This window comes from Phalacrocorax aristotelis, chromosome 6 (assembly GCF_949628215.1).
Source record: "Phalacrocorax aristotelis chromosome 6, bGulAri2.1, whole genome shotgun sequence".
NCBI lineage: Eukaryota > Metazoa > Chordata > Aves > Suliformes > Phalacrocoracidae > Phalacrocorax > Phalacrocorax aristotelis.
Window position 1 is genome coordinate 58,449,775 of NC_134281.1, and position 22,888 is coordinate 58,472,662.

Sequence of the window (22,888 nt, forward strand, 5' to 3'; positions counted from 1 at the left end):
TTCTGTAAAAACTTTTATAACAAGTAAGTTGTTCCAGCTTGTTATTTTTCTTCTTTAGTCTTAATTGTGAAATTTCTTCTTCTTCCGCTTCTTCTTCCCTGCTGCAAAAGCTGCTTTTTCACTCATGATCTCCTGATACTTCTTTTTATTATATCTGAACAAAATAGATAATTTACTTTTAAGCATGGTAAACCAAAGTTCAGGAAAAGATAACATGGAAAGTACTCTACACATATAATTTGCCAAATTGAGTTCTCTCATGTTTTCTGAGTCAGATTTCTTTAATTTTATACACTTATGTGTAGGTAAAGGGAAATCGACGTTTGGATTAATGATAAAGGTAGGTAAGTCTGCTTCGGAAGTAAATTTGATTGAAGAATCATTCATTTTGGCACAACCAGGGGGTTCTTCATTGCTTACACCATCACGTTTTGGACAGTTTGCTAAAACACTGCTACTGCTCATGGCAGGAAGACATCAATTTTGACAATACTATGGATAAATTATACCCGTTTTTATACTGCCCTCTCAGCGAACTCAAGATAATCAGCCTTACCCTACTCAAGATTGAAAACTGAGATGAGATTAAACACTAAACAATCAACAGGATATACTTACTGAACATGAGTTGCTACCTCCTCTAATACGGATTCTTACGTACCTGTACTAATTACCACAACAGATCACTGCACACTGAGCAGTATTGAGGCTTTTGATTGCGACACTGAAACCTGACAACTATCTGCACTAACGCTCAAGTATCTGGATAAAGCTCTTAATTAGCCACCACATAAATTAACTGATCAAGTTTCAAAAACATTACTTTTTAAAAATATCTTCTAATAAATACCTTATAAATCAGTTCAAGCCACAAAGTTAAGAAATAACTTGCCTTCCCAAGATTAATAATTAATTTACAAGCTGGACAACATTAACCTTGTAATCCCAAATCATGTACTACTACCAAGAAAACATGTCATTACGTGAAAAAAGCAGCACATATTAACGTCATGTAATAACCAATATCAAAATGGATCAACTAAGGGATCTCCAGAAATTGCAGGGTATGCAAACATTAATTAATTCAATCATGTTCTTCAAGTAAGACTTCTAGCACGATTTTGATTCCTATGACAGGTGGCAGACTGACATGCTTATAAAATGAAATAATATCAACTTTCATAGGATTACAGTAGCGCTTTTCTGTCAATTATGAGAAGAAAAATTATTCAGTCTTTAAACAACAAAAAAACATGCATGCATAGGCATGAATCACTCATTCAGAGCCCTTGGATTTTGGTGTAAGCCTGTGCAGACACTTATTTTAGAAGTAAACCAGAGTAGGGCTGCTATCTCTTCAACACTGACATTAAGAGCGGCTGCCAGTAGCGATAACCCAAGTTGGATAAAACCTTTACAAAGATAAAAAACCACACTATCTCACTTTAATTAGCCCCTGTCCCTTAGATCTTCTCAATGAATGGCAGTGCTGCTGAAGTGCTAAAACAGTCTAAAAAGTTTTCTTTGAAGTATAAAAAAAAACCCATATAAGCTGAATAAAAACAACAAAAAAGTTATATAGTGAAAAATACTCCTCTCTTCCATAGGATATCAGAATTACAAAACAATTTTTAAATACCTTCTAAACTCAGAATCCGCAAGCAGCTCTTCAACAATTGTTCTCTTCCTTTGTTTCTTTGGGATTCGGCTATGGTAAAAGTCTATGGGAGAATCGACCACAGTTCCAACCTAGAAAACAAATAAAAGCATTCAGCAAGATGTTGATTATTTTGCCTTTTTTTCTTTTTTAAATCCTCACTGACACCTACAGAGAAGATCAGAACAGTACCTTAAGAAAGTGCAAAATATCCAAAGAATTAAGCAATGTTTTGTATGCAGAGCCACTTTTTGTCTCATTGTTTAGTGCACAGAGGAGGGCCTGAGCTCCAAGACCGTACAGTTTTCAGCACTGGACTGCTGAATCAAAGCTCGCATTCATAAAAGAAATCCAGTTCTTGACTTTGAAACTTTTTCCCAAGGAGGGAAAGGAAGTCCTTAAGACCATCTTAACTCTTTCCTGTCTCTGCCATTGTGGTAGTTTCGCTAGATGGCTACACAGCAGTTAATTCAGCTCTAATGCAAGAGCTTCGTCCTGGAACACACCACATTGTTTCCAACCAGCACGTTAACCAGTTCTGACGATTCAGGTTAGCAGTGGAGATACATGGAGTACATGTTTCATGTGAAAACAGACCTGTGCAGATCTCATTATGCAGAACACTTCTAAGTTTTTCTATGCCCAGAAACTTCAAAACATACAAGATGACCCACTCTTTAGAGTGAAGTGGTAATATTTTGAGAAATAAAAACAATTCCCTCAAGCACGCTAACTATTCAAACAGGTGTAAGCAGACGGAAGCCTATTTCCATGGTTTGTGCAGAAGTTATTTTCTTTATGCAAACCACTTCAAAGCTGAGAGTTACAGCAGCAGAAGTTTGGGCTGGTCACAGACTCACAGAAGGCAGGGACTGGAAGGGACCTCTGGAAATCATCTTGTCCAACCCCCCTGCTCGAGCAGGCACACCCAGAGCAGGGGGCACAGGAGACAAAGCTAGCTGTCTCCATTCAAACTGTATTAGCTAGTAAGAAAATAAATGCTAATTTTCTACACACTTGTTAAAAAAAGCTAATGCTTTAAAAAAAGCAGTGAAAATCTAATCCACTGAGGGTTCAGAATATGAATTAAGTCAGATGTTTGTTCAGGACTATGAGATCTGCTGAAATTAGAAAACCCCAGCATATACCCATATATAATATACAGTTAAAGAGTTGTAAACTGCAGCCCAGTAATCAAACCACTTCAATAATTAAGCTATGAAATTAAATCAACACAGAGGCTACCTACAAAATAGGCAGGGAATAAGAGGAGCTGTTCGGAACTTCGGCAGTATAATGCCACCTTCTGCTGTTTCCTTACCTGGAAGTACTTGGGTAGACCGTCTCTATCATTCTTCTTATAAAAATGCTTAGGGTCCAATGAAGCTCTCATCTTCAAAACTTTAAGATCATTTTTCAGTTCACTTGTGATTTCTGGGGCTTTCATACCAAACCAACCGTCACCTGTTGTTTTCTCTCGCTCTGCCTAGGATGTAATCCCAAGATTAATAAATTTGCAGTCAGGAACTAGGACAGGGTAGAGCAGGGAACCCTCCCCTCCACAAGATGGGTGAAGCATTTACAACATAACTCCGTACCTTTTAAAAGCATAATTCATGACCCTTTTAATGAGGTGGTCACCAGCACTGTATTAATGACAGATTTGTACCACCTGAGCACATTATCTTTCACTTCACTGTCCTGGTGACTAAAAGGATGGCTTTTCATAGGATGGCTCACGGAAGACACTAAATCGCAGTTCATCACTCTACTTCCAGTGAGGCCCATAAACACACACAGTCCCAGCATGGAGCTTTCTACCAAAGCTTGTTTTGTTATTTGAGGCGTTATCAGCTCTTCACTTACCCTGCGCTGTTTCTTTAGCTGGTGAAGTGATTCCCTGAAGGATGGGACACATTCCTTTTTTTCAAAATCTGGAGTTATTATACTCTTCTCCAAGAGCTGTAAGAAATTTTTTTAACATTAGACAGTCATCTCACTGATACAAATTCTACCACTTCACTGTATTTACAGAACCTACTAAAAGAATCATGCAGAACCTAAACCAAGCATTATAATACAACACTTAAAAGTTTCTTTGATCCACAACTAAAGTAGTGGGGACCTTCAAAGCAGAACCCTGCCCAACAACAGAAAGCAGCTGGCTACAGCAAATACTTTAGGATGAAGAGGGCTATCTTGGATGAGCCTAAGAAAACAGCCTCAACAAAAATAACACATTCCTTTACCTCAAAGGGTGCTTTTGAAACAAAACTGCTAATTCCATATTAGGGAGAGTACAGACATTTATATACTGAAATTCACTCTTGCTAGGGACTACACATCTGTTAGCAGACCTTCAGCTCGTGTACCATTAGGCAAAGCTGCAGGCATAATCAGCTTTGTTTTATTTTACAAGATAATGCTGGCATTTGCACTGCTTTTCATTTTCTGAAGTGTCATGTGTTTAAATTCTTACAATTAAAACCAAACATAAATCCACACTTTGGCAAAAAAGAATGGAAGTTCTCAGAAAACCATAAAACAGGATACTACTTTAAAAACAAGTAAACCAACCTTATTAAATTAACATCTCTGTGTTACTGTACTTACAGGTAACTGCATAATTGTAAACACATTACCTGGTCTTTCTTTTTCTCTGACGGTGGTTTAGTTACACTTGAGCCAGGCTTCTGTTTTTTTGCATCAAAACTAATATATAAACCTCCAAGCTTCTTGATATTCAAACCAGGGTCTATGCTGCTGGAAAGATGTAAACTAAAAGGGAAATAGTTAATGATTAGAATATTGTAACAAGCATGCAGCTAAACCTTCTACTGTCCTCTGAGAAAGATAAACAGAAAAAAACATTTTTCTTATTCTTCCCACTTAGGTTCAGTTCTGAATTATTTTAAGTCTCAGTATCTAGAATAAATGCATAATTTAGAGGTGACAGAAGATGAGGGGGGATAAACAATCATGCCATTATATGAAGTGAGAGTTTATTAAAGAACAGTACTTGTGGAATCACTTCCACAAATCTTTCATATTAACTCTTAATGCTGTATTCTTATCTTAGACATTACCATCTTCCATAAAACTGAATTCTTAATTCGCTTAACTTTGCCGAAAGAACTCATGATCCGCATCCTTCTCCTATACATTGAGAAGCTTGCTAGCTAAAGAGGAAAAAAAAAACTGAAAAAAGCAAACACGTGGGCGGTAAAAATATCAACTCTTAGTGAAAGTATGAAGAAGCTAGAATTCATCGTAGGAATGTTATATCCTTGTACGTGAAACAGTAGTAGGAATAGCGTTATTAAACATTTCAAAGCTAATGTGTTTCATATGTTTTCACTACTTCATTCAGGCAGCCAAAGGAATGTATCCGCAAACAACGTACGATGGCTGACTCAAAAGGAGGTTTTTGACAAGAATGTTTAAAAGCTATAAAGTATTATGAAGAAATATGGTAATATGTAAAGATGTACAGCAGATATTTATTGTACCTTGAATGTTTAATACAAGCCCTTTATCACTTTTTATTAAACTGTGACTAATCTTCTATAAAGCCTTTACACTTAATGCTTGGCTAAATTCTTGAAAGACTTCTGGCCTCCCTGAAGGTTTTGAGAAGATTAAGTGTTATTTATCCAACCTAAACAGAGTATTATGCTTTAAACATCTGAAGCATATAAAGGGATTTTAGCAGGACTTGGACGACAAGAGCTCAAGAGGTCCCATCTAACCTAAATTATTCTGTGATTCTATACTGGGCCAATTCCCCCTGAAGTGTCACCATCCCACAGCACAACAAGAACTGAAAACATAAAGGTATACATGACTGTTTAGGATTAAAAAGCATGATCTAATTAGGCAATGTGTAAGGAATTTACTGGACTTCTTGTTATTTATATTCAAACTAAACAAAAAAAATAATCAACAATTAAGAAAACTGTGACCTGAATATGCGATTAAGTCGGCCTGACAAGTTTAACCCAGTTTCACATTTTGTTTTTCAAGTTGAACACATACAAGGCCTCCACATGCCTAAATATTTCAGAGTTCTGTTCTGTATACACATAACTCAAAAAAACGCAAACCCTGAATTTATGGACTATACTTGCATTTTATAATCTGTGTAACCCACTTTTCACATCAATATGGCTTATATGATGAGACTACTCCCTCATTTATTCCGCATCATTTAGCGCTTAATGTACATATGCTATGGATATGATTGAATGAAATGCAGATTATTTAGTTATTCCCCAGAAGATACTTACACATCAATCTTGTTTTTCAACAAATCATCATCTTCATCCTTCTCATCTTCATCTATCAATTCCTCTTCAGCCTCTTCCAGATCTGAGGATTCTTCACCTTTTTCACCTCCTTCATGCTTACTTTCAGCATCACTACCTTGGTCTACCTGATCTAGATAATATTTTTGGCTGGAACTCATGCCAGGCTCAGTATCAATTACAAAAAGTCCTTCAGCATGCACTGAACTGTTTTTTAACGATTTGTTCAGGGAAGGAGTCCTCTCATCTGCCTCCTTATAACACAGATTGTCTTCAACTGTATCTATGTCAGCCACATCACTATTTTCAGATTCATCGCTTTCATCTTTGCTCAGAAACAACGTAACAGAATCGTTTCCACTGCTTGATCTTTCACTGTTGTGGGATACAGATTCAGCATATTCTCCAGTTTGTTCTTCACCACTGTCCACACCGATTTCAAGCATCCTGCATCTATCAACGCTACCAGGTCTTTGTGCAACAGCTACGTCCTTTTCTGGGCTGTTCGCTGCACTAGCTTGCTCACCCTTTCTTGATTGATCAGCATGGGTGAAAGACTGCTCTGCATCTGCCTCTGCATCCGCTCTTTTGCATTCTAGAATGTTTTTACTTTCATTTGGTGCTGTTTGCCCTTGGGATTCTAAGAATTTTTTGGGACTCATGCAATCAGTCAAAGAAAGAACCATACGCTCTAATTTCCCCTCCCTCCCAAGTATTTTACTGTGTTCTTCTATTTGGCCACATGCTTCCTCTGAATCATCTACCCCAACAGACTCTGTATTTTTTATTGGCTTTTTTTCAGGCGACCCAGTGTCACTTAGTTTCATTTTTCTAAGACTGCTGGGTGTCTCATCATTCAAAACCTCTTTTTTCATGTCTTCACTCTGGGTTGTATTGACAGATTTGGAAGAACATTTGCTTTTAAGTGAAGTGGGTTCTTTATTATCCTCAGTGACAGTGGAAGCGTCTTCTGTGTCACAGGCAAATTTTGCAGCAGGTATAGAATCAAGAATTATTACTGGCTCAGATTTAACGGCATCCTCAACTAAATTCTCATCTTCTGAAACGATTCTGTTTCCTTTCTCAGTCTGCTTAGTATTTTCTGCTTGTGATTTCATTTGCATGCTCCTAGTAATTCGTTTGGTAGTGATGGGCGGTTCCATACAGGAACTTAAGCAGCATGACTCTGCATCAGAAATATCTTCACTCTGGCCTTCATGAACTTTATCTGGCTGCAATTTCTTTTTGCTTTGCCTGCTTCTTGTAGTTCTGGTAACAGTAGGCATCTGGCCACTAGAAACAGCAGAGGAACAAGACTCGGCTTCAGAGGTATCATCTTCATCCAGAATCCTGCTTAACTTATTTAGAAAAGCTGCCTTGTCACGTCTTTTTCTGTCAGGAGAATCCGGCTGATAAGGAACTACAATTTGTCGTCTTCTTGTTACTCTTAGAACCAAAGGTGTCTGAAGACCAGACACAGCAGAGCAGTTTGATTCTGCTTCCGACACATCCCCATCAGCTTGTGGTTCAGCAACTGTTTGTGCTGAATGAACAGATGTGCTCTCATTTTTAGTAATTTGCATCTCTAGGCTATCGCTGACATCTGACTTTGTTTCTGCATGTTCCACCTCTTCAGACTGAGACTCCTCAATTACCTCTGGCTTATAAATTGATTTAGTTCTTCTTCTAGTCATCCTCATAGGCACAGGAGTACTCATTTCAGCAGATAGCATCTAGAAAAGGAGTAAAAAAAAAAGTATTAACAGATAAAAGAACCCCAGGAAAAGGATGCTATGCAAATCACTAACAATCTTTTAAACAAATCTTCTCAAGCTGACGACATATTACATATCACTGCATAGCCCTATGTATGTGGAAGAAGTGTTAACAAACCGTCCCTTGCTTATCTGTTTATCTGCCAGCTTTTGGTCAAGGCAGGCAAAGCAGCACATACATCCATTAAGAAATTTAAACAAACACATTAAGAAATATAAACAGATATCTTAGAATTCTAAAAAGTTCTGGCAAGCCATGATGGGAAGTAAATCCAGAAGCGATGTTCAGAAACATTGAAAGATCTGCTCAACTATAAAACACTGAAGCCTAGCAACTGGCAGAATGTGCCCCAAAATCGTTTCTATAACCAATTTTAACAGTTTTAGGAACAGACTGGCCTTGCAGCAACTGTGATGTTAAGCATAATTTGCTTCTTTAATGATGCTTGTAAGCTACCTGGAATACAATTCAAAATTTTGGAAAGAGATAACACTCTGCAACAGCAGGATCTTCCCAAAACATAGAACAATGTAGGAACAACATAAACCATGCTTAGTTACGTGACTGCATTTTCGGGTCTAGTGGAAAAGCCACAGAGAAACAATGAAATAACTACAGTGTATAAGGAAAAAAAGGGGGAAAAAAACCCCAAACCAAACCGCAAAACCCCATACTCTAAGCTTTACCTCATAACGTTAAATGGTTTAACAACCCACCACGGCTGCAAGCCACGAGAGGGGAAGGCGGTGGCAGGGCCAGCCGCGGCAGGCGGGCACGCTGTTGCCCCTAGCGCGGGCCCCGGACACCGGGGAAGTGCTCCACCGCCCGCCCGCCGCGGACACCGGGGGGCCCCATGGCGAGGCCGCACGCCTGTAGGAAGATGGCTGCCACAGCACCGCAGCAGCACCGCAGGATGGGCGGCATCCGGCTGCCCACTCCCCCGCGCTCCCAGACCCCCCCCCCTCACCTCCGCCGCGCCGGCGGGCGGGGACCCAGCGGGGCTGCTGTCACTAGCGCCGCCGCCGCCCGCCCCGGCCGCGGTCCGCGCCCCCTGCTCGCTGCGCCGCGCCGCCGCCCGCCTGGTGGACACCATCTTGTCAGCCGCGCCGTGCCCGCCCCTTCCGCCCGCCCTGCCGGCGGCGCGAGCGGGGCCGCCGCCGCCCCGCCCCGTCACCTCAGGTTATTAAAAAAAACGGGTAAAACGGAGAAAAGCCGCGTTCGGGCCACCGAGGGAGAGCGAGGGCGGCGGCGGCGTGAACAGCAGCGCGGCAACCTGCTCTAGGGCGCGCGCGTTCGCGGTTAGGGGAGGGGATGACATACGCCATTAGATCATGAAATCCCAGAGCATAGTATTTTACACTTTTGTCATAAAATATTTATGACAGTGTAAAATACTGTTAGAGATTATGAGAATTCATACAGAGCACAGATTAAAAGCCTGCAAGAATTTCAATTTTTAATTAAAACTTTCTGCCATGGAAGGAAATCCCGTCTCTCCCACTTTGACACAAATTAATGAGATAGTGTAATGTTTTTATCAGGTTATCAGTCACTCTAGAAAAATAAGGTTATCATGTCTTGAAGAGTACTTTTCTACAGCAAACAATTTGTTAACAGTTTACAGAAAGGAAATAAATAATTATCCCATTAGAGCAGCCCATACATTGTTATAGCACAATTCTTGTTTGGTAGCATTTCAATTTATAAAACTGAGCACACGTGCGAGTAATACAATACAGAATGTCAACAGCCAAACAGAGACAGAATTTACAGATAGTGGTTAATCAGCAGCAGCACACAACTTGGAGCTGGTAGGGAAGGTTAAAATGAAACTCAGGTAGTTTTGAAACTTGGATACATACTGACCTGACATGGAAAAAACCCCAAACCCCACTACATTTTGATAGGAGAAAAAAAAAACCTCAAGCTTTTATTGATGCATTACTAGTTCCAGTTTTCTCTCTCATTTATCAAAAGAGCTGAACAAGTCCAGGAGTATTTCCCAGTATTTCCCACCTATACCTAAGATATTAGAGGAATCAAAAGGTATCTTAAAAATTTCACCTTTACACTTAGTGGAATGGATTGCAGGAAGCTGACACTAGACACCACCTGCAAGCATGCGACCTCCACTAGCTGCCTATATGACAGAATTTGAAAGATGTTGATGAAAATTCACTCCCTTACACTCCAAATGTCAAAATATATACAGTTAAGTTGATGAGTACTGCTAGTATGAAGCCCTGCTCCTGCCTGAAATAAAAAAGAAAATTAGTATTTTAGACAGTATCAAGCTCCCACTGCACTACAAGTTGATCTTTTGCTATCTACTCTGATTTGAAGGCCAAGGAAATGAAAAGGCCTTTTTGATAGAAAGGCTACGTTAAACCAAAGCCTTGCCTCAGCTGCAGCAATCCCTCTAGGATTCAAAAGCCAGAGCTTAAGCTACTGCCAAACAAAAATATACCTAACTTCAAGCTAACCCTTGGCTTGCATCATTTCTGAATGGCACTCAGGCAACAAAGTTTCTTACCCCAAAAGAAGTCATCCATTTTACACAATCCTATAGGGAACAGCTTCAACGTTTACTGTTACGACTTGGCCAATTCTGATTGCGTAGTTCACAAGTATCAAAAAAAACAAGCCACGGCTGAGAAGACAGGCACAATCCAATTTGGGATTAACACATTTTTCATCACTTGTTTTCAATTCTGATTTTTAAACATTCACACAATAATACATTTTCTATTTTAAACAGTAAAGATGCCATCACTCTTGTGCAAACACTAAACAAAGTATATTGAGGCACAAAGAAGCCAGAAGGAATTCAAGTAACAGTCAGAAAGTAATTTGGAAGATGCACTTTTTCTAAATGATAGAGGTCTTTTACATTATATTAAAAATAAACCAATTTTCCAATCTGCACAAATTAAACAGCTGACTTGCCTATATGTACACATACCAAGTAATGACATACCAGTTTAATTTTTTTGGGTAGTTTTTCATAAAAGATGACAATTTTCTATAAAAACTAGTCCTTGAATGTTTGAAATCTGTACCTACCAGGTAAGTAACTATTATTTAAGATAATTCCTTTTTTTTAAAATAAAAATATATGTTTCTCTATACTACCTAACGGCAGCTAAAATATAATGGTAATTTTACAATGAACTGGTCATACCAAGAAAAATATTTTAAACTTTCTCTATAATTTCAATTAAAACCAAACCCCAAATATTTCATCTTTTAAATGAACTGGTCAATAGGTTAAGAAAGAAAAACAGCATAAGAACACTGCAGACACTCCTGCTGGCACCACACTGAATAATTACAACTTTTGGTCTTCGTTACAAATGCTGTAAAAGTGTTTCTATGAAAAAAGCAATGTTCCCCCCATTCCCAAGAAATTAAACAGTAAGCTGTTTAAAAAAAAAAAAAAGGAAAACGAAAGTATTTTAAGAGGCATTTTTTTTAGCTTGCATGATATAGCCTTTGGACTTGATAATTCCTCTGCTTTTAACAATGACTGAATACCGGAGAAGCCATAAAGGAATCCACTCGTGTGCTTTCGTGTTCTTGATGCTTTCCTGAAGAGCTTCTTGGAAACTTGCATCACAAAGTATTTCTGAAGTTAAAAAAGGATATTCATGCTTTAAGTAATGTAATATAAACAGCTGCAAAAAGCAACGCTTAGTAAGAGAAGCCTTTTCCTACAGTGAGAAATCTTAAGTGGTGCCAGATACTCCACAGATCCACTCTTCTGGAGTGCACACAGGGTAAAAAAAGCTGCATATTACAGCAGAAATCTTCAGGACACTTCCCCCCCAATATTAAGTATTTCCCACAAAACTACTTAACTGAGACTTCTACAGTATCAAATGGAGTTGATCGGCAGAGCCATTAGCAGGAAAAAAAACCACCTTAGAGAAGCTAGCTAGGCAAACCAGTGGTGAGTACAGCATAAGGCTGAGATCAGCAAAGTACTGAGCATTCTCAGCTCTGCAGTCTCTGGAAGGTCAACATTTCTAGCATCTCCCATAACTTGGTTCATAATAACCACAAGCCCAGAAAGCATTAAGAAAAATGAGCTTAAATGCCACAAAGCTGAAAAGGAAGGCAAGTACAAATCCTCCTAGTTTCCTCTGGAAAGTCAGTCAAGGGAACAATCTCTTTGATGAGGGGTGTTCCCAAAAGATAGTCTCAATACTGTTACGCTGGCCATTACAGAGAAGTTAAGCTTAGCAAACAGTGCGTAAGGGAATCACTCCCCACTTTGTTTTTTAGCCAAATCCTCTTCTCTTTCATTTCATGACTCTATTTCATGACTGAATAGAGAGCATTTACTAAACTGCAGATTGCACTTTGGACTTCACAGGACATGGAAATTTTCAGATTGAATGGCAATTCATCTTGTATGCTGCCGGAGCAGTGCTGATACGTGCTCAAGCACTGATGAAATTCATTAGTTGTAACAGTAGTACTATCAAACATTTACTTCATAAATACTTTTTTCTTTGGGGGGGGGGAGGGGGGGATGGATGGGGGGGCGGCAGAATGGAAAGAAAGGAGAAGAAAGTAAAAGTATGATCATCATGGTTAGTTGGTATTAAGGAAGAACGTAGGGCAGGAATTAACTAAATATTGTTTCAGACTTCTTGCCTACAATTCCAGCAAGATATTTAAACGTGTCATTCTAGTGAAGAAGATTAGATGGTGTTTAAGAGAAACTAATATGATATCCCAGAATATTCTAGGGAGCTGGTAGCTCAAGAGTTCTAGAGTCTAAAGGAAAGCCTCCAAGTCCTTCAATCATTCGATAAATGAATCTCTGCACGAAACAAGTGAAGAATTTACACCAATTCTTTCTGTAATAACGTTAATTTAAGAAGTCACTACTTTGAAAGAATCCTGCTTAAAGCATAATAATTTTATATGCCTAACATTATCAAACTACTCAAAAAATCCACTGACCAACATTTCTATGTGAACTATTTCATAGGCAAGTTCTGGGCAAGCAGACTTTCATTTGTCATTTACTGGCCTTCAGCCATACAACTGCCATTTCATTTTATGTTTTGTGGAAATAAGCTATTTTTTGAACATATGTAGTACAAATTTCTTGGTAGTTTGTTCTTCTATTTACTTTATTTTCTCTGATTAAAATGATTTCAAGAAACTATGCAAGGCTGGAAGTCTGCCTTTTCCCCCATTTCTTGAAGCAAAAGAACTTAATAGAGTATGTCGAAGGGATGAAACTGTCAGAATGCTTTGTTCAGGATACAAATGTAACAAAGTTCAGAGAAGGATTATACTGAATGAATGCGCTTAGAAGTCTTCTGTTAACTTATCAGGCAAAGCCTTACCTTTTGGGTCATTGTGAGTTAACAGCTGTATGTCAAACTGTTTTGCAAATGCTGTGAGATCAGGTGGCATCACACAACAGGAAGCTAGGTTCACCTGGTTACTACTTGGTTTCACCTGAAAGTAACCGAATACTTTTATAAGGAAAGAAATATTAATGTCTGTATTTTAGTTGTTTCCCCCACGCCCTCTATTACAACAGAAATTTTGCTTTGAACAATTTGCCTTTGACCATAGTTTTGAGGTCCAAACAAGGCTAATTAATTCCGCATGATGCTGACCAGGCAACTCGACATTTGCAACTTCCTGCAGCACAGAACCTAAAACAAGAACAGGATCTAACTTCAGATGCTGCCACAGCAAGATGGGTACTAACCCATTCTGTCTTCCTGTCTGCTGTGCTCCCTAAATGGCAGCAGGTTGTACTAAAAACATTACAGGGGTGTTAGCTTGAAAGAGACTTCAAAAAATCCAAGTAATTTTTGTTAAGGATATATAATTTGCAGCCTTCCACGCCTTCAGGTAAGTGCTTGGATCAGCTTAAGTTAAAAGGGACTCTCTTCCACTGACTCTGCTCATCACAAACTGCCTCCATGACCACCATGCAGGCAGTGGTCGTTAATCCCCTCAATTACCCTCCTCTCAGTATAGACAAAACAGCGAGGAGCACAGATCAGAACTCTCAGCAGGACCTCTTAGACTTATACAGTCTGTTCATGTACCACAAAAGAAATGTTCTAAGAGGAGTACTGAAAGAGCAAATAAGGAAACAGCAAATCCACAAGCTTACATGAGCTTGGGCACATAGTAGTACAGGCCTCCATCACTTAGGTGTTTCAAGAGGCAATTTGTCATATTGGACAACAAAACATTGTTCCACTTGATTCACAGCCTGTCCTCCTCTTTACATTTAAGCTTAGCACTCAAACACCATTTCTCAAAGGGGAAATCCCTCCATTCATAACACAGCTTAAAGTGAAAACAACTTATGTTTTCAGAGTCACTGCAATAAATCCAAAGGCTTAAGAGTACTGTTTATACTCCTTTCTAAACATAAAAGCATTCAAAACTTAACTACTTCAAAGAACCTGCTACTGAACAGACCCGTGGTTTCCATCCTTTGCAGGCCTATATGTAACACCACCGAACAACTGATAATTGCACTTTGAGCCTTCCCCACCTTGAACAACATTGTGACCATCCATAAGATGCTGAAAATAACAGGGCTAATATTTTGTGTATAAACCCATTTATAACAGAAGTTTATAACAACGTGGCAGCCAACAGGACAGTTACTCTTTCCTAGAAATGCTACAAGTAGGAAACTTGTGCTCACCTGTGCCCACAGATACAGCTGCTCTAACAGTGTTTTATCTAGGTCAGAGGTACCTATGGCAACAATCTTTTTGCTTTGAACTAGAGTTTCAAGTTCTTTCCAGTAAGGTTGCAAATATTCCAAGGAGAGGCTAGTTCCATCTTCAACAGGAGGTGGGGCGATAATGACGGAGTCTAACTGAGCAACTCCAAGGGCAGAACATGCTGAGGAAAAAGTAGAGACACTGCAAAATGTTTTGTGAGATACAAACATAAGCAGCATGACTCTTCAAATTCAGCAAAACACACACCTACTGCTTCACTCTGCTAGTTTCCCATTCACCATTTGAAACTCTGAGCGTATCAGCAGTCAGGGATAGTAACGCAATGTTTTTAGCGAAGAATCAAACATAGAGCTGAAGGCCAAGTTTCAGTTGTAAGTCTTGGTGGGGGAGGAGAGAAAAAAAAACACAACAAACACACCCTGCCAAACAAAGCATAAAGCTTTTTTCTCCTTTTCAATAGTAAAACTATATTTTTCTCTGAAGACAGTGGTGACATAAAATTATTGGTTCCTTCACTCTCGATTTCTTCCAAAATATGTAACTTTCACTCTGAACTATAACACAAGTACAGGGCATGGACTAGGAGAACTATTTGATATATGTGCAGAGTTAGACTAAAAGCACTTGGAATATGGAGATTTAAATTGCCAGAGAGAAGTGGCAAGTCTTGGAGGATCACTGAGCTTTAGGAAAGATTCAAGTCATGAGGCCTTGTTTGCACAGCAAGAAGAATAAAACTAAGTAGCTATATAATATATTTTCTTCTTGAGGAGGATTCTATTAATGTGTTTTTAACAAAAGGTACTACAACCTACAATAAAGAGGCTATTAATGGGGGTATCAATAGAAAAAAATGACATCTGACCCTTTGTTCTTTGGTAACCACTTATGCCCAACAATCTTCCAAAGTGGTAAAATTCAGTGCTGCTCACAATTACTGCTACGTTAGGCTAACAAAACTTATGTATCCGTACAGACATTACATTGTATTTTCAATAGAACTTAACTCTTTCATCAGCTGCTTGCAGCACTGTTCATTTCCTAACTAATCTCTGAAATACTGCACAGTTAGTAGCAAAGCTTGTCACGTTCACTGCTACTAAAACATCACACGCTATCCACCTTTTACCAAGTTTCGTGTGAAAGGATAAAATCTTGCTCCTGCTTGGACCAAGGAATCAGACTGAGTTTGCAGACACAAGGTTACAGCAATCCACATTTAATAAGTTTACTGACTGAATTAACATGTAAATAGACTTGATAACCTAAGTGTCTCTTAATAGGAAAACAGGATATACTTGTAAGAGCCATTAAATACACCTCTTCAATGGAAAAGGTTCTAATTTTATGTCTAAATACTAAAGTAAAAAAGAAACTCTGCCAGGAGTTTGAGTTTCACACTTACCCAGGTCAACTGCATCTCTGATCGATGAAGAGCTTGATCCAACGATGAAAAGTTTTGCTATTTTCAAAGGAACTGGAATCAGTAACTAAACAAGCCAGCTATTATTAAATATATAGCTATTTACTTTTGCTACATCCACTACTTATGAGTTCTTGGGTAAAGGGTTCTTAGAATATACTCCAATTACTTCAAACATGAGAAGAAAACCAACCTTCTGAAAGGTGACTGCCCAATAAAGACACCGTTCTCTTAAATGTCAAAGTTGTTGTGCAGTCTCAGAACAAGAAATCATCCAGTTAGATGATTTAATAAGCTGTAAAGCTAGGACTTAAGCATCAAGACACTAAGCAATAAGTGTAACAACCTGCATAAAAACCCCAAATGTAATAGTACAAACAGACTTCTTCACAACTTACTGAGACTCAAAATGTACTAGTGTTAGTTTGGACTGCCTCCTTCAAGTTCATCATATTCAACCTGGAAAAATTATGCAAATAAATGTGCTTCCAATACTATTTCTTAATTGCAGTATTATCTGTAATATTTCGCTTCAGAAAAGTCAAATATTCACAAAATACATTTAAAATGTCTTGAGGAGTTGTAAGTTAAGCTAGAAAAATGCCAAGCTGCTTTAAAACCTGGAATACGAATTCAAGTCTGTCTTAGCCAACTTCTAGATTACCCAAAGTACGACAGCGTGCACTACTGTCATTTGACTTTGCAATTACAAAACACAGTGGAAGAATATACATGTGAACATCATATTAATGACTGCATAAGGAGCCCTTTTATGTCACCAGATTTTTTACTATGTCCTTACCTGATACTTTCAGCTCATCCCTTTCTTCAGGATTTATTTTTTCTATAGCTTGATCTACAGCACATTCCAGAACCTCCAGTATTTCCTGTAGTAAGTACATGAGACTTAGGAAACACTCATCAAGAAGAGACAGTAAGTTCCTGAAGAATGTTTTTAAGTAATTAAAAAAAAAAGCCTTACAGCCGTTAGAAACTAAAATAGTATAAAAATGCAATGGCAGAAAGTAACCAACCCAATGCTGTGTGATCTTTGAGGGGAGGTCAGGAAAATGAAGCTACGTGAAATGCCCTATGTGCCCCTAATATAAAAAGTACAAATTACTGGTAAGAATTATTGGAACAAGTTTTTCTGATGTGAACAGATCACTGTGCCAATTCAGGCTGCCTTGCTTTAAAAAAGCCTCCTTGCCAGCTGATAAAAAAACATCATCAGAATTAGGGTTTTTGGGTGTTGAGTGGCAACATCTTTGCATAAAAATATTTTGTAATTTCAGTGAAGCCCATGAAAAGTGTACAGTGAAAATGCTATAAAATGCAGATTTAAAACAATAATTTTGAAACTAAAAACTAGGGAAGTTTTAGAGATTTCACTCTGACCTCATTTAAGACTAGGCTGACAGCTCATGTCAGCTGGCACAAGGTGACTTTTTTTAAGTCTTTACCTACATGAGATTTTGTATTATCCACACACACCCACATCCCCCCACACCCCCCCACCCAAGAGCTCTTCAGTAATTTTTGCTGCCCTACAAAAAAATCCTCAAATGACTCTGAGTTATTCCATACAGTCAGCATTTTAAACAAAAGTTTGTTGGGTTGTTTTTTTTTAATAATTACTGGAAACCAATTAATTAATAAAAGAACTTGGAATTATGCAGCTAACATATTCTGACAGTAAAACCTAGCTTACACTAAATAATTAACTTTAAATGGATCCCTATATCTTACACAGACAAACATTTATTTATGTTCTCTTCTTGAACAATCATTAGACCTTCCATAAATCATTCAGCAATAACTGCCTCCAGTGTGGAATGCAGCAACATGCAGTTGAAGCCACCATTACACAAGAAGTGGTAACAAAACCCAAAGAAACGGTCACGAAAGTTTTTTATTGGTTGGTTGTTTTTTAGATTTGTGGGTGTGGTTTTTTTTTTTAATGAAGCATGCTAATATTTCACAGAGCAAATAATGTATTTAGTGGGAACCTATTGCTGCTTTGCTGAATTTCAGAAGCAATGGTGAAAGAGGAGCAGGCAGATACACCAAGATGTTGATGTTAGATGTCCATGATTGTGGTTTTAGGAATTATGTGGAAGTCTCTAGCTTTTAAGGGAAAAATTGGCGCCTCTGTATCTTCAAAAATATTTCTGAAACACCCAAAGCTACACTTCAGAGTTCCCCTCCAAATGGGATGATGTTCAGCAATCTGAACATGAGCCAGCCATGTGCCCAGGTGGCCAAGGCGGCCAACAGCACCCTGGCTTCCATCAGCACTGGTGTGGCCAGCAGGAGCCGGGCAGGGATGGGGCCCCTGTGCTCGGCCCTGGTGAGGCCCCACCTCGAATGCTGGGCTCAGGTTTGGGCCCCTCGGGACAAGAAGGGCCTTGAGGGGCTGGAGCGTGTCCAGAGAAGGGCAGCGGGGCTGGGGCAGGGTCTAGAGCACAAGTGTGCTGGGGGGCGGCTGAGGGGTCTGGGGGGGTTTAGCCTGGAGAAGAGGAGGCTGAGGGGGAGACCCTATCGCTCTCTGCAACTACCTGAAAGGAGGTTGTAGTGAGGTGGGGGTTGGTCTCTTCTCGCAAGTGACAAACGATAGGATGAGAGGAAATAGCCTCAAGTTGCATCAGGGGAGGTTTAGGTTGGGTATAAAGAAAAATGTGTTTACTGGAAGAGTGCTCAGGCATTGGCACAGGCTGCCCAGAGAAGTGGTGGAGTCACCATCCCCGACTGCATTCAAAAAACGTGTAGACATGGCACTTCATGCTTTACAAGGCCTGGGGGTGTTGGGTTGACAGTTGGACTTGATGATCCTAGAGGTCTTATCCAACCTTAATGATTCTAATTTATCATCTCCATAGCTTAGATAATTCTCCACTGTGTTTTTACAAGCATGCTAGCAAACTTGTGAGGTATACAGTTGGGGTTTTTTTGTTGTTGTTTTTGTGATTCCCCAACAATTAACTTGAAATCTTATAGACCAGGACTTTTGTTTTGCTAAGAATTGTCTTATTTGCCATCAAGAGGATTCTTTACTTTGGTATTTTTTAAACTCCCCGAATTTACTAAATATTAAGAAGAAAAAAAAGAAGGGGGTTTTGATAAATACTCTGTTAAGATATCTGGAGCTGCAGATACAAATGAATCTACTAAATGTCTACAAAAGTATTTTAGAAGGTGTAACCACCTACATATTTATCTGTTTTCATGTGTAACATGGATAATACACATAATACCTCTCCTACCTGATTTAGGTCTTGTCCAATCTTTGAGCTCCATTCAGTCAGCGTTTTCTGAATGCAGTCCCGCACCTACAAAAGATTTTTCTCATAGTGAAGCGTAGGTATGTTACAGCTGCACAGAAATACAGTGATTCATACACACATAGGACAGACTGAGCAGGCAAACTAATGACACCATTCCTTCAACCACGAAAGAGTCTTCCTTCATAGCTTCCATGTGAAATTTGTTCAAACTAGTTTACTTACATATTTTCCTTTCTTTTACAAAGAGTTTTAGCAGTAATACAAGCACTGTACTTCATTTATTTCTCAGACCAATGCAACTTTAAAGGAAAGAACAATGCTAAGCAAGCAAGAACTAGGGGGTGGGGGTGGGGTTTGTTTGGGGTTTTTGTATTATTCTTTTTTGCTTAGAGATGCTTAAGTTTCAACATAGTCAGATAATAGCATAGGTGCTGTGACATTGTTAGAACCAAGACTTTACAATCTATCACTAAATAGTCGTTATATTAATTACTTCTCTTTCCAAGATGCATCTGACCCTTTTCATTTACTGCCGACCTATTCCACTGGGCCAAACCACTAATGCTTTTAAGTCCTTAATTACTGAAGGGGGAACCTTCAGATTCTACCCCACACTTGCATTTTTCCTGCATCCAGAAATGCAAAACAAACTTGACTATGATTCTGATCATGGATTTTCTTGAACACAGTAAGGCAAAACTATTAAGTCTAAATCAGCTAATTAACTGCATATTGTACCGGTGCTTCAGCAGTACCAACGCTCTAGTTTCCCTCTGATACATCTTGGAATTGTTACCCTACAGGCCCAGTAAATGTGCTGTCAAGACTGCTGTCTGCCACAGGTTGGAGCACTTCCATGAGCTCCTGCTTTACTTCACTTCTAGCAATATATTTTATAACTGTGTGGATACCTACTTTTTGTACCACTAAAAAGCATTTTCCTGTGACACCTGACGTTAATTGAGAGAGCTCATACTACCATGCACAAACTAGATGCCAACTCCCCCCTTAAAGCTGGATATCTCAAAGTTTAAGACATGATACAGTAAGAATACTTTCTAAGCACAAAGTCTATACAATCTTTCCCAGTCATTTAAAGTAGCATAAAAAAACTTGGTCAAAAGAATTTAATTTCCCCACCCCTGGTAAATAACTACCCACAAAGCTGGAAATCTTTAGCCTATTTTGATGCAACTTGATAACCAATGGCATATTTTGATATATCTTTTTTATGTAACTTGATAACTAATGTTATCTTTTCCTTTCTGAGGGAAAGTGAGACAGTTCTAAGCATGATATTCTATATATTGCTACTTTGCAACTGTCATGCTTTATATTTCTATTGCAGTTAGTATGCTCAAGCCTCTGTCTCCAAAGCACACCATTCCCCTGTCCTCAACACATGTAAAAAGTGCAGCATACTTGACTGCTTTGACCAGCTTTTCCAAATACAGTTACATCCCCAAACTTATAAAGTCAGGGTTCCCCAGTTTGCAATGTTTTAGCTTACCTTCTGCCCCTCAGAACTGCACACACACTAACTACATCAAATAGAAGCATTAAAAGCCGATTTCTGACAATTAATGCCAATCATCTGCTTTTGGAATTCCAGCAACTCTGGAAAGCAGGCAGCCTCATGTTTAAATGCAGATTACCCTGTAAACAAATTGATTTAAATCCCTTCACTGATTAGTTATGCACACTGGCTACTCTGTATTTAACTACCCTCCAGAACGTGCCCATTACAATACAGCTATGTCTTTGCTACAGAATCTACTCCTATTTCACACAGACCACAAAATGTATTGAGCAACCAGGCCAAATAAAAAGAGTTATTACCACACGGCAACTAAATAAAAGTATGATGAATTCTTCCTTCTCATTACATCATCCTCCCAGTCACCTTTCTTATCATTTGTGCACAGTTAGCACGCAACCAACCAACTTCCAGATTACCAACGGTGGGTGCCACTACCTAGCAACAGCCAGCCAAAACCTTGTTTCTTCTCGTTATTAAAAGACCATTTTGAGACTACTGTGTCATGGCGAGACAGAAAATACAGTGGTTCTGAAGTTCACGACCACAGGGTCTCTAGACATTTTATCAGGATTATTCTAAGTGTTGACACATACTGGTAAAAGTAATAGTTTTAAAGTGGTGATTAAAGAGTCCTTTCAACTTTTTAACACAGAATGACCACCGTATGCTTTAAGGAAGAAGGCAGTGAGTAATTTTTTCCTTAGACTTGTCACCACCAAGAAATTAATTTCAGGTTAGAAAAGAGAATGTTCACCATTTCCAATGCAAGTTCCTATCTAGTCGTGCCTTCCTCTTGCTAAAGAGGCCTCAGGGACCTCCTTTGCCATTACAGACAGTACTTAAACCCGCAAACGTTGTAATTCTTCATGCCCCAAGGGCAAAAACACGCTCTGGGTTGTTCAGAAACTCAAACACACCAAAGGGCTCCCGCGGGCACGGGTCGGGGGCACCTCCCCGGCCCTGGCCCTGCCTCTCCCTCCCGCTCCCGCCACCGGCGGCCCCGGAGCTCTCAGCCGCCAGGCCGCGGGGCCGGTCTCCGTTGACTAAACCGGCCGTGAAGGAAATTAACTCCACTTTTCCCCTTCGATTGCGGACACCGGATCGCCAGAAAAAAAAACAAACCCTACTCCGGATAACGATCGCTCGCCCCCCAACCCCCGCCCACCGTGAGGGGAAGCGCCGGTGCCCGCCCTCCCCGCTCACCTCCTCTCCGGGGGTGGCGGGGCACTTCTTGCGCAGGCAGCCCCAGCTGAGGAGGTTACCGGTCTGCAGGGTGAGCGTGGCCGCCCGCTCCAGCAGGGCGCGGGCGCCCTCCGTCCCCATGGGGAAGCCTGGCACTACTGCTGCTGCTGCGACCGCCGGCCTCCCCGCCGCACCGGACACCGCCGCGCCGTGACTCAGCACAAATAACGGCGGCGGAGGGGGGCTGGGGAAGGTGTTGAGGGGGGTGCGGGTGCTTTGTAACCGTCCCCGGTCACACGGCACCAGGACAATGGGCGGCGGGGCGGGGCCGGGTGGGGCGGAGCGAGGGCGGGAAGCAGCGCACTCAACCGGGCAGCGCGCGTCCCGGCCGCTGCTTCACCTTTGCGCTCTGCGCCTGCGCACTGCCTCCGCGGGAGGCGTTCGCTCTCCTCAGCGGCGCCTGATGGGAGGGGGGTGCTTGGCGGGAGGCGGTGGCCGCCCCTGAGGTGAGACGGGGCTCGGCCCCTGAGGAGACGCCTGGTTCTCCCGGTTGGTAACACTCCTTGCCGGCGGCGGGAGAGCCCGCCCCGGCCGCCTGCCGGGACGGGCAGAGCTCCGAGCGTGCGCCGGGCCGCCGGTCGCTCGGGTGGGCCCGGTGGAATCACCTGCAAGCCCTTAGCTACTCTGCAGGCTTAGTAAAATGAATGAAACCATCGGAGTTTTAGTCATGATGCTTATAAGTAACAGAGAATCGTTGACAGACGCTGAGATAAAAGGCCCCAGAAAAGGAAACCAAGTGCTTATGTACTTTGGTTATGTTTAAATTTTGGTGACACTTAACATCAGGGTGTCGCTCCAGTTTTATATCAGCTGATCTTGGTGAAGATGTGCTGGGTGAAACCAGGCAGGATGATGGTTTGGGGATGTTTTTTAAGACTAGATGGCTTCTGTAGACCCATGCTCTGAGCATTAAGGTCCTGTG

The 22,888-nt window shown here is 40.4% G+C and overlaps 2 protein-coding genes across 2 annotated transcripts; both read right to left on the reverse strand.

The window, feature by feature from the left end:
* DNTTIP2 (deoxynucleotidyltransferase terminal interacting protein 2) lies at positions 1 to 8,864 on the reverse strand. Its single transcript, XM_075098153.1, has 7 exons — positions 8,705 to 8,864; positions 5,944 to 7,694; positions 4,300 to 4,435; positions 3,524 to 3,619; positions 2,979 to 3,143; positions 1,640 to 1,749; positions 1 to 154 (listed from the first exon to the last, which is right to left on the reverse strand). Exons 1-7 carry the CDS (start codon positions 8,828 to 8,830, stop codon positions 61 to 63), a joined length of 2,478 nt encoding a protein of 825 aa, XP_074954254.1. The 5' UTR covers positions 8,831 to 8,864; the 3' UTR covers positions 1 to 60.
* Positions 8,865 to 9,167: 303 nt separating this feature from the next.
* GCLM (glutamate-cysteine ligase modifier subunit) lies at positions 9,168 to 22,327 on the reverse strand. The gene is made up of 7 exons (XM_075098155.1): positions 21,928 to 22,327; positions 19,164 to 19,229; positions 16,703 to 16,787; positions 15,883 to 15,939; positions 14,435 to 14,637; positions 13,101 to 13,215; positions 9,168 to 11,362 (listed from the first exon to the last, which is right to left on the reverse strand). Exons 1-7 carry the CDS (start codon positions 22,045 to 22,047, stop codon positions 11,193 to 11,195), a joined length of 816 nt encoding a protein of 271 aa, XP_074954256.1. The 5' UTR covers positions 22,048 to 22,327; the 3' UTR covers positions 9,168 to 11,192.
* Positions 22,328 to 22,888: the final 561 nt, after the last annotated feature.

Excerpts from the sequence above, each read along its gene's own strand:
- GCLM (XM_075098155.1), bottom strand. The coding sequence starts at position 22,047 with ATGGGGACGGAGGGCGCCCGCGCCCTGCTGGAGCGGGCGGCCACGCTC. Across the intron at positions 15,940-16,702 it reads GGATGAGCTGAAAGTATCAG|CAAAACTTTTCATCGTTGGA; the intron begins GTAAGGACATAG and ends CTTTGAAAATAG. Across the intron at positions 14,638-15,882 it reads CAGAGATGCAGTTGACCTGG|CATGTTCTGCCCTTGGAGTT; the intron begins GTAAGTGTGAAA and ends CTTTTTCCTCAG.
- DNTTIP2 (XM_075098153.1), bottom strand. The coding sequence starts at position 8,830 with ATGGTGTCCACCAGGCGGGCGGCGGCGCGGCGCAGCGAGCAGGGGGCG. Across the intron at positions 4,436-5,943 it reads TTGAAAAACAAGATTGATGT|TTTACATCTTTCCAGCAGCA; the intron begins GTAAGTATCTTC and ends TTTCCCTTTTAG. Across the intron at positions 3,620-4,299 it reads CAGAGAAAAAGAAAGACCAG|CTCTTGGAGAAGAGTATAAT; the intron begins GTAATGTGTTTA and ends AATTTCTTACAG.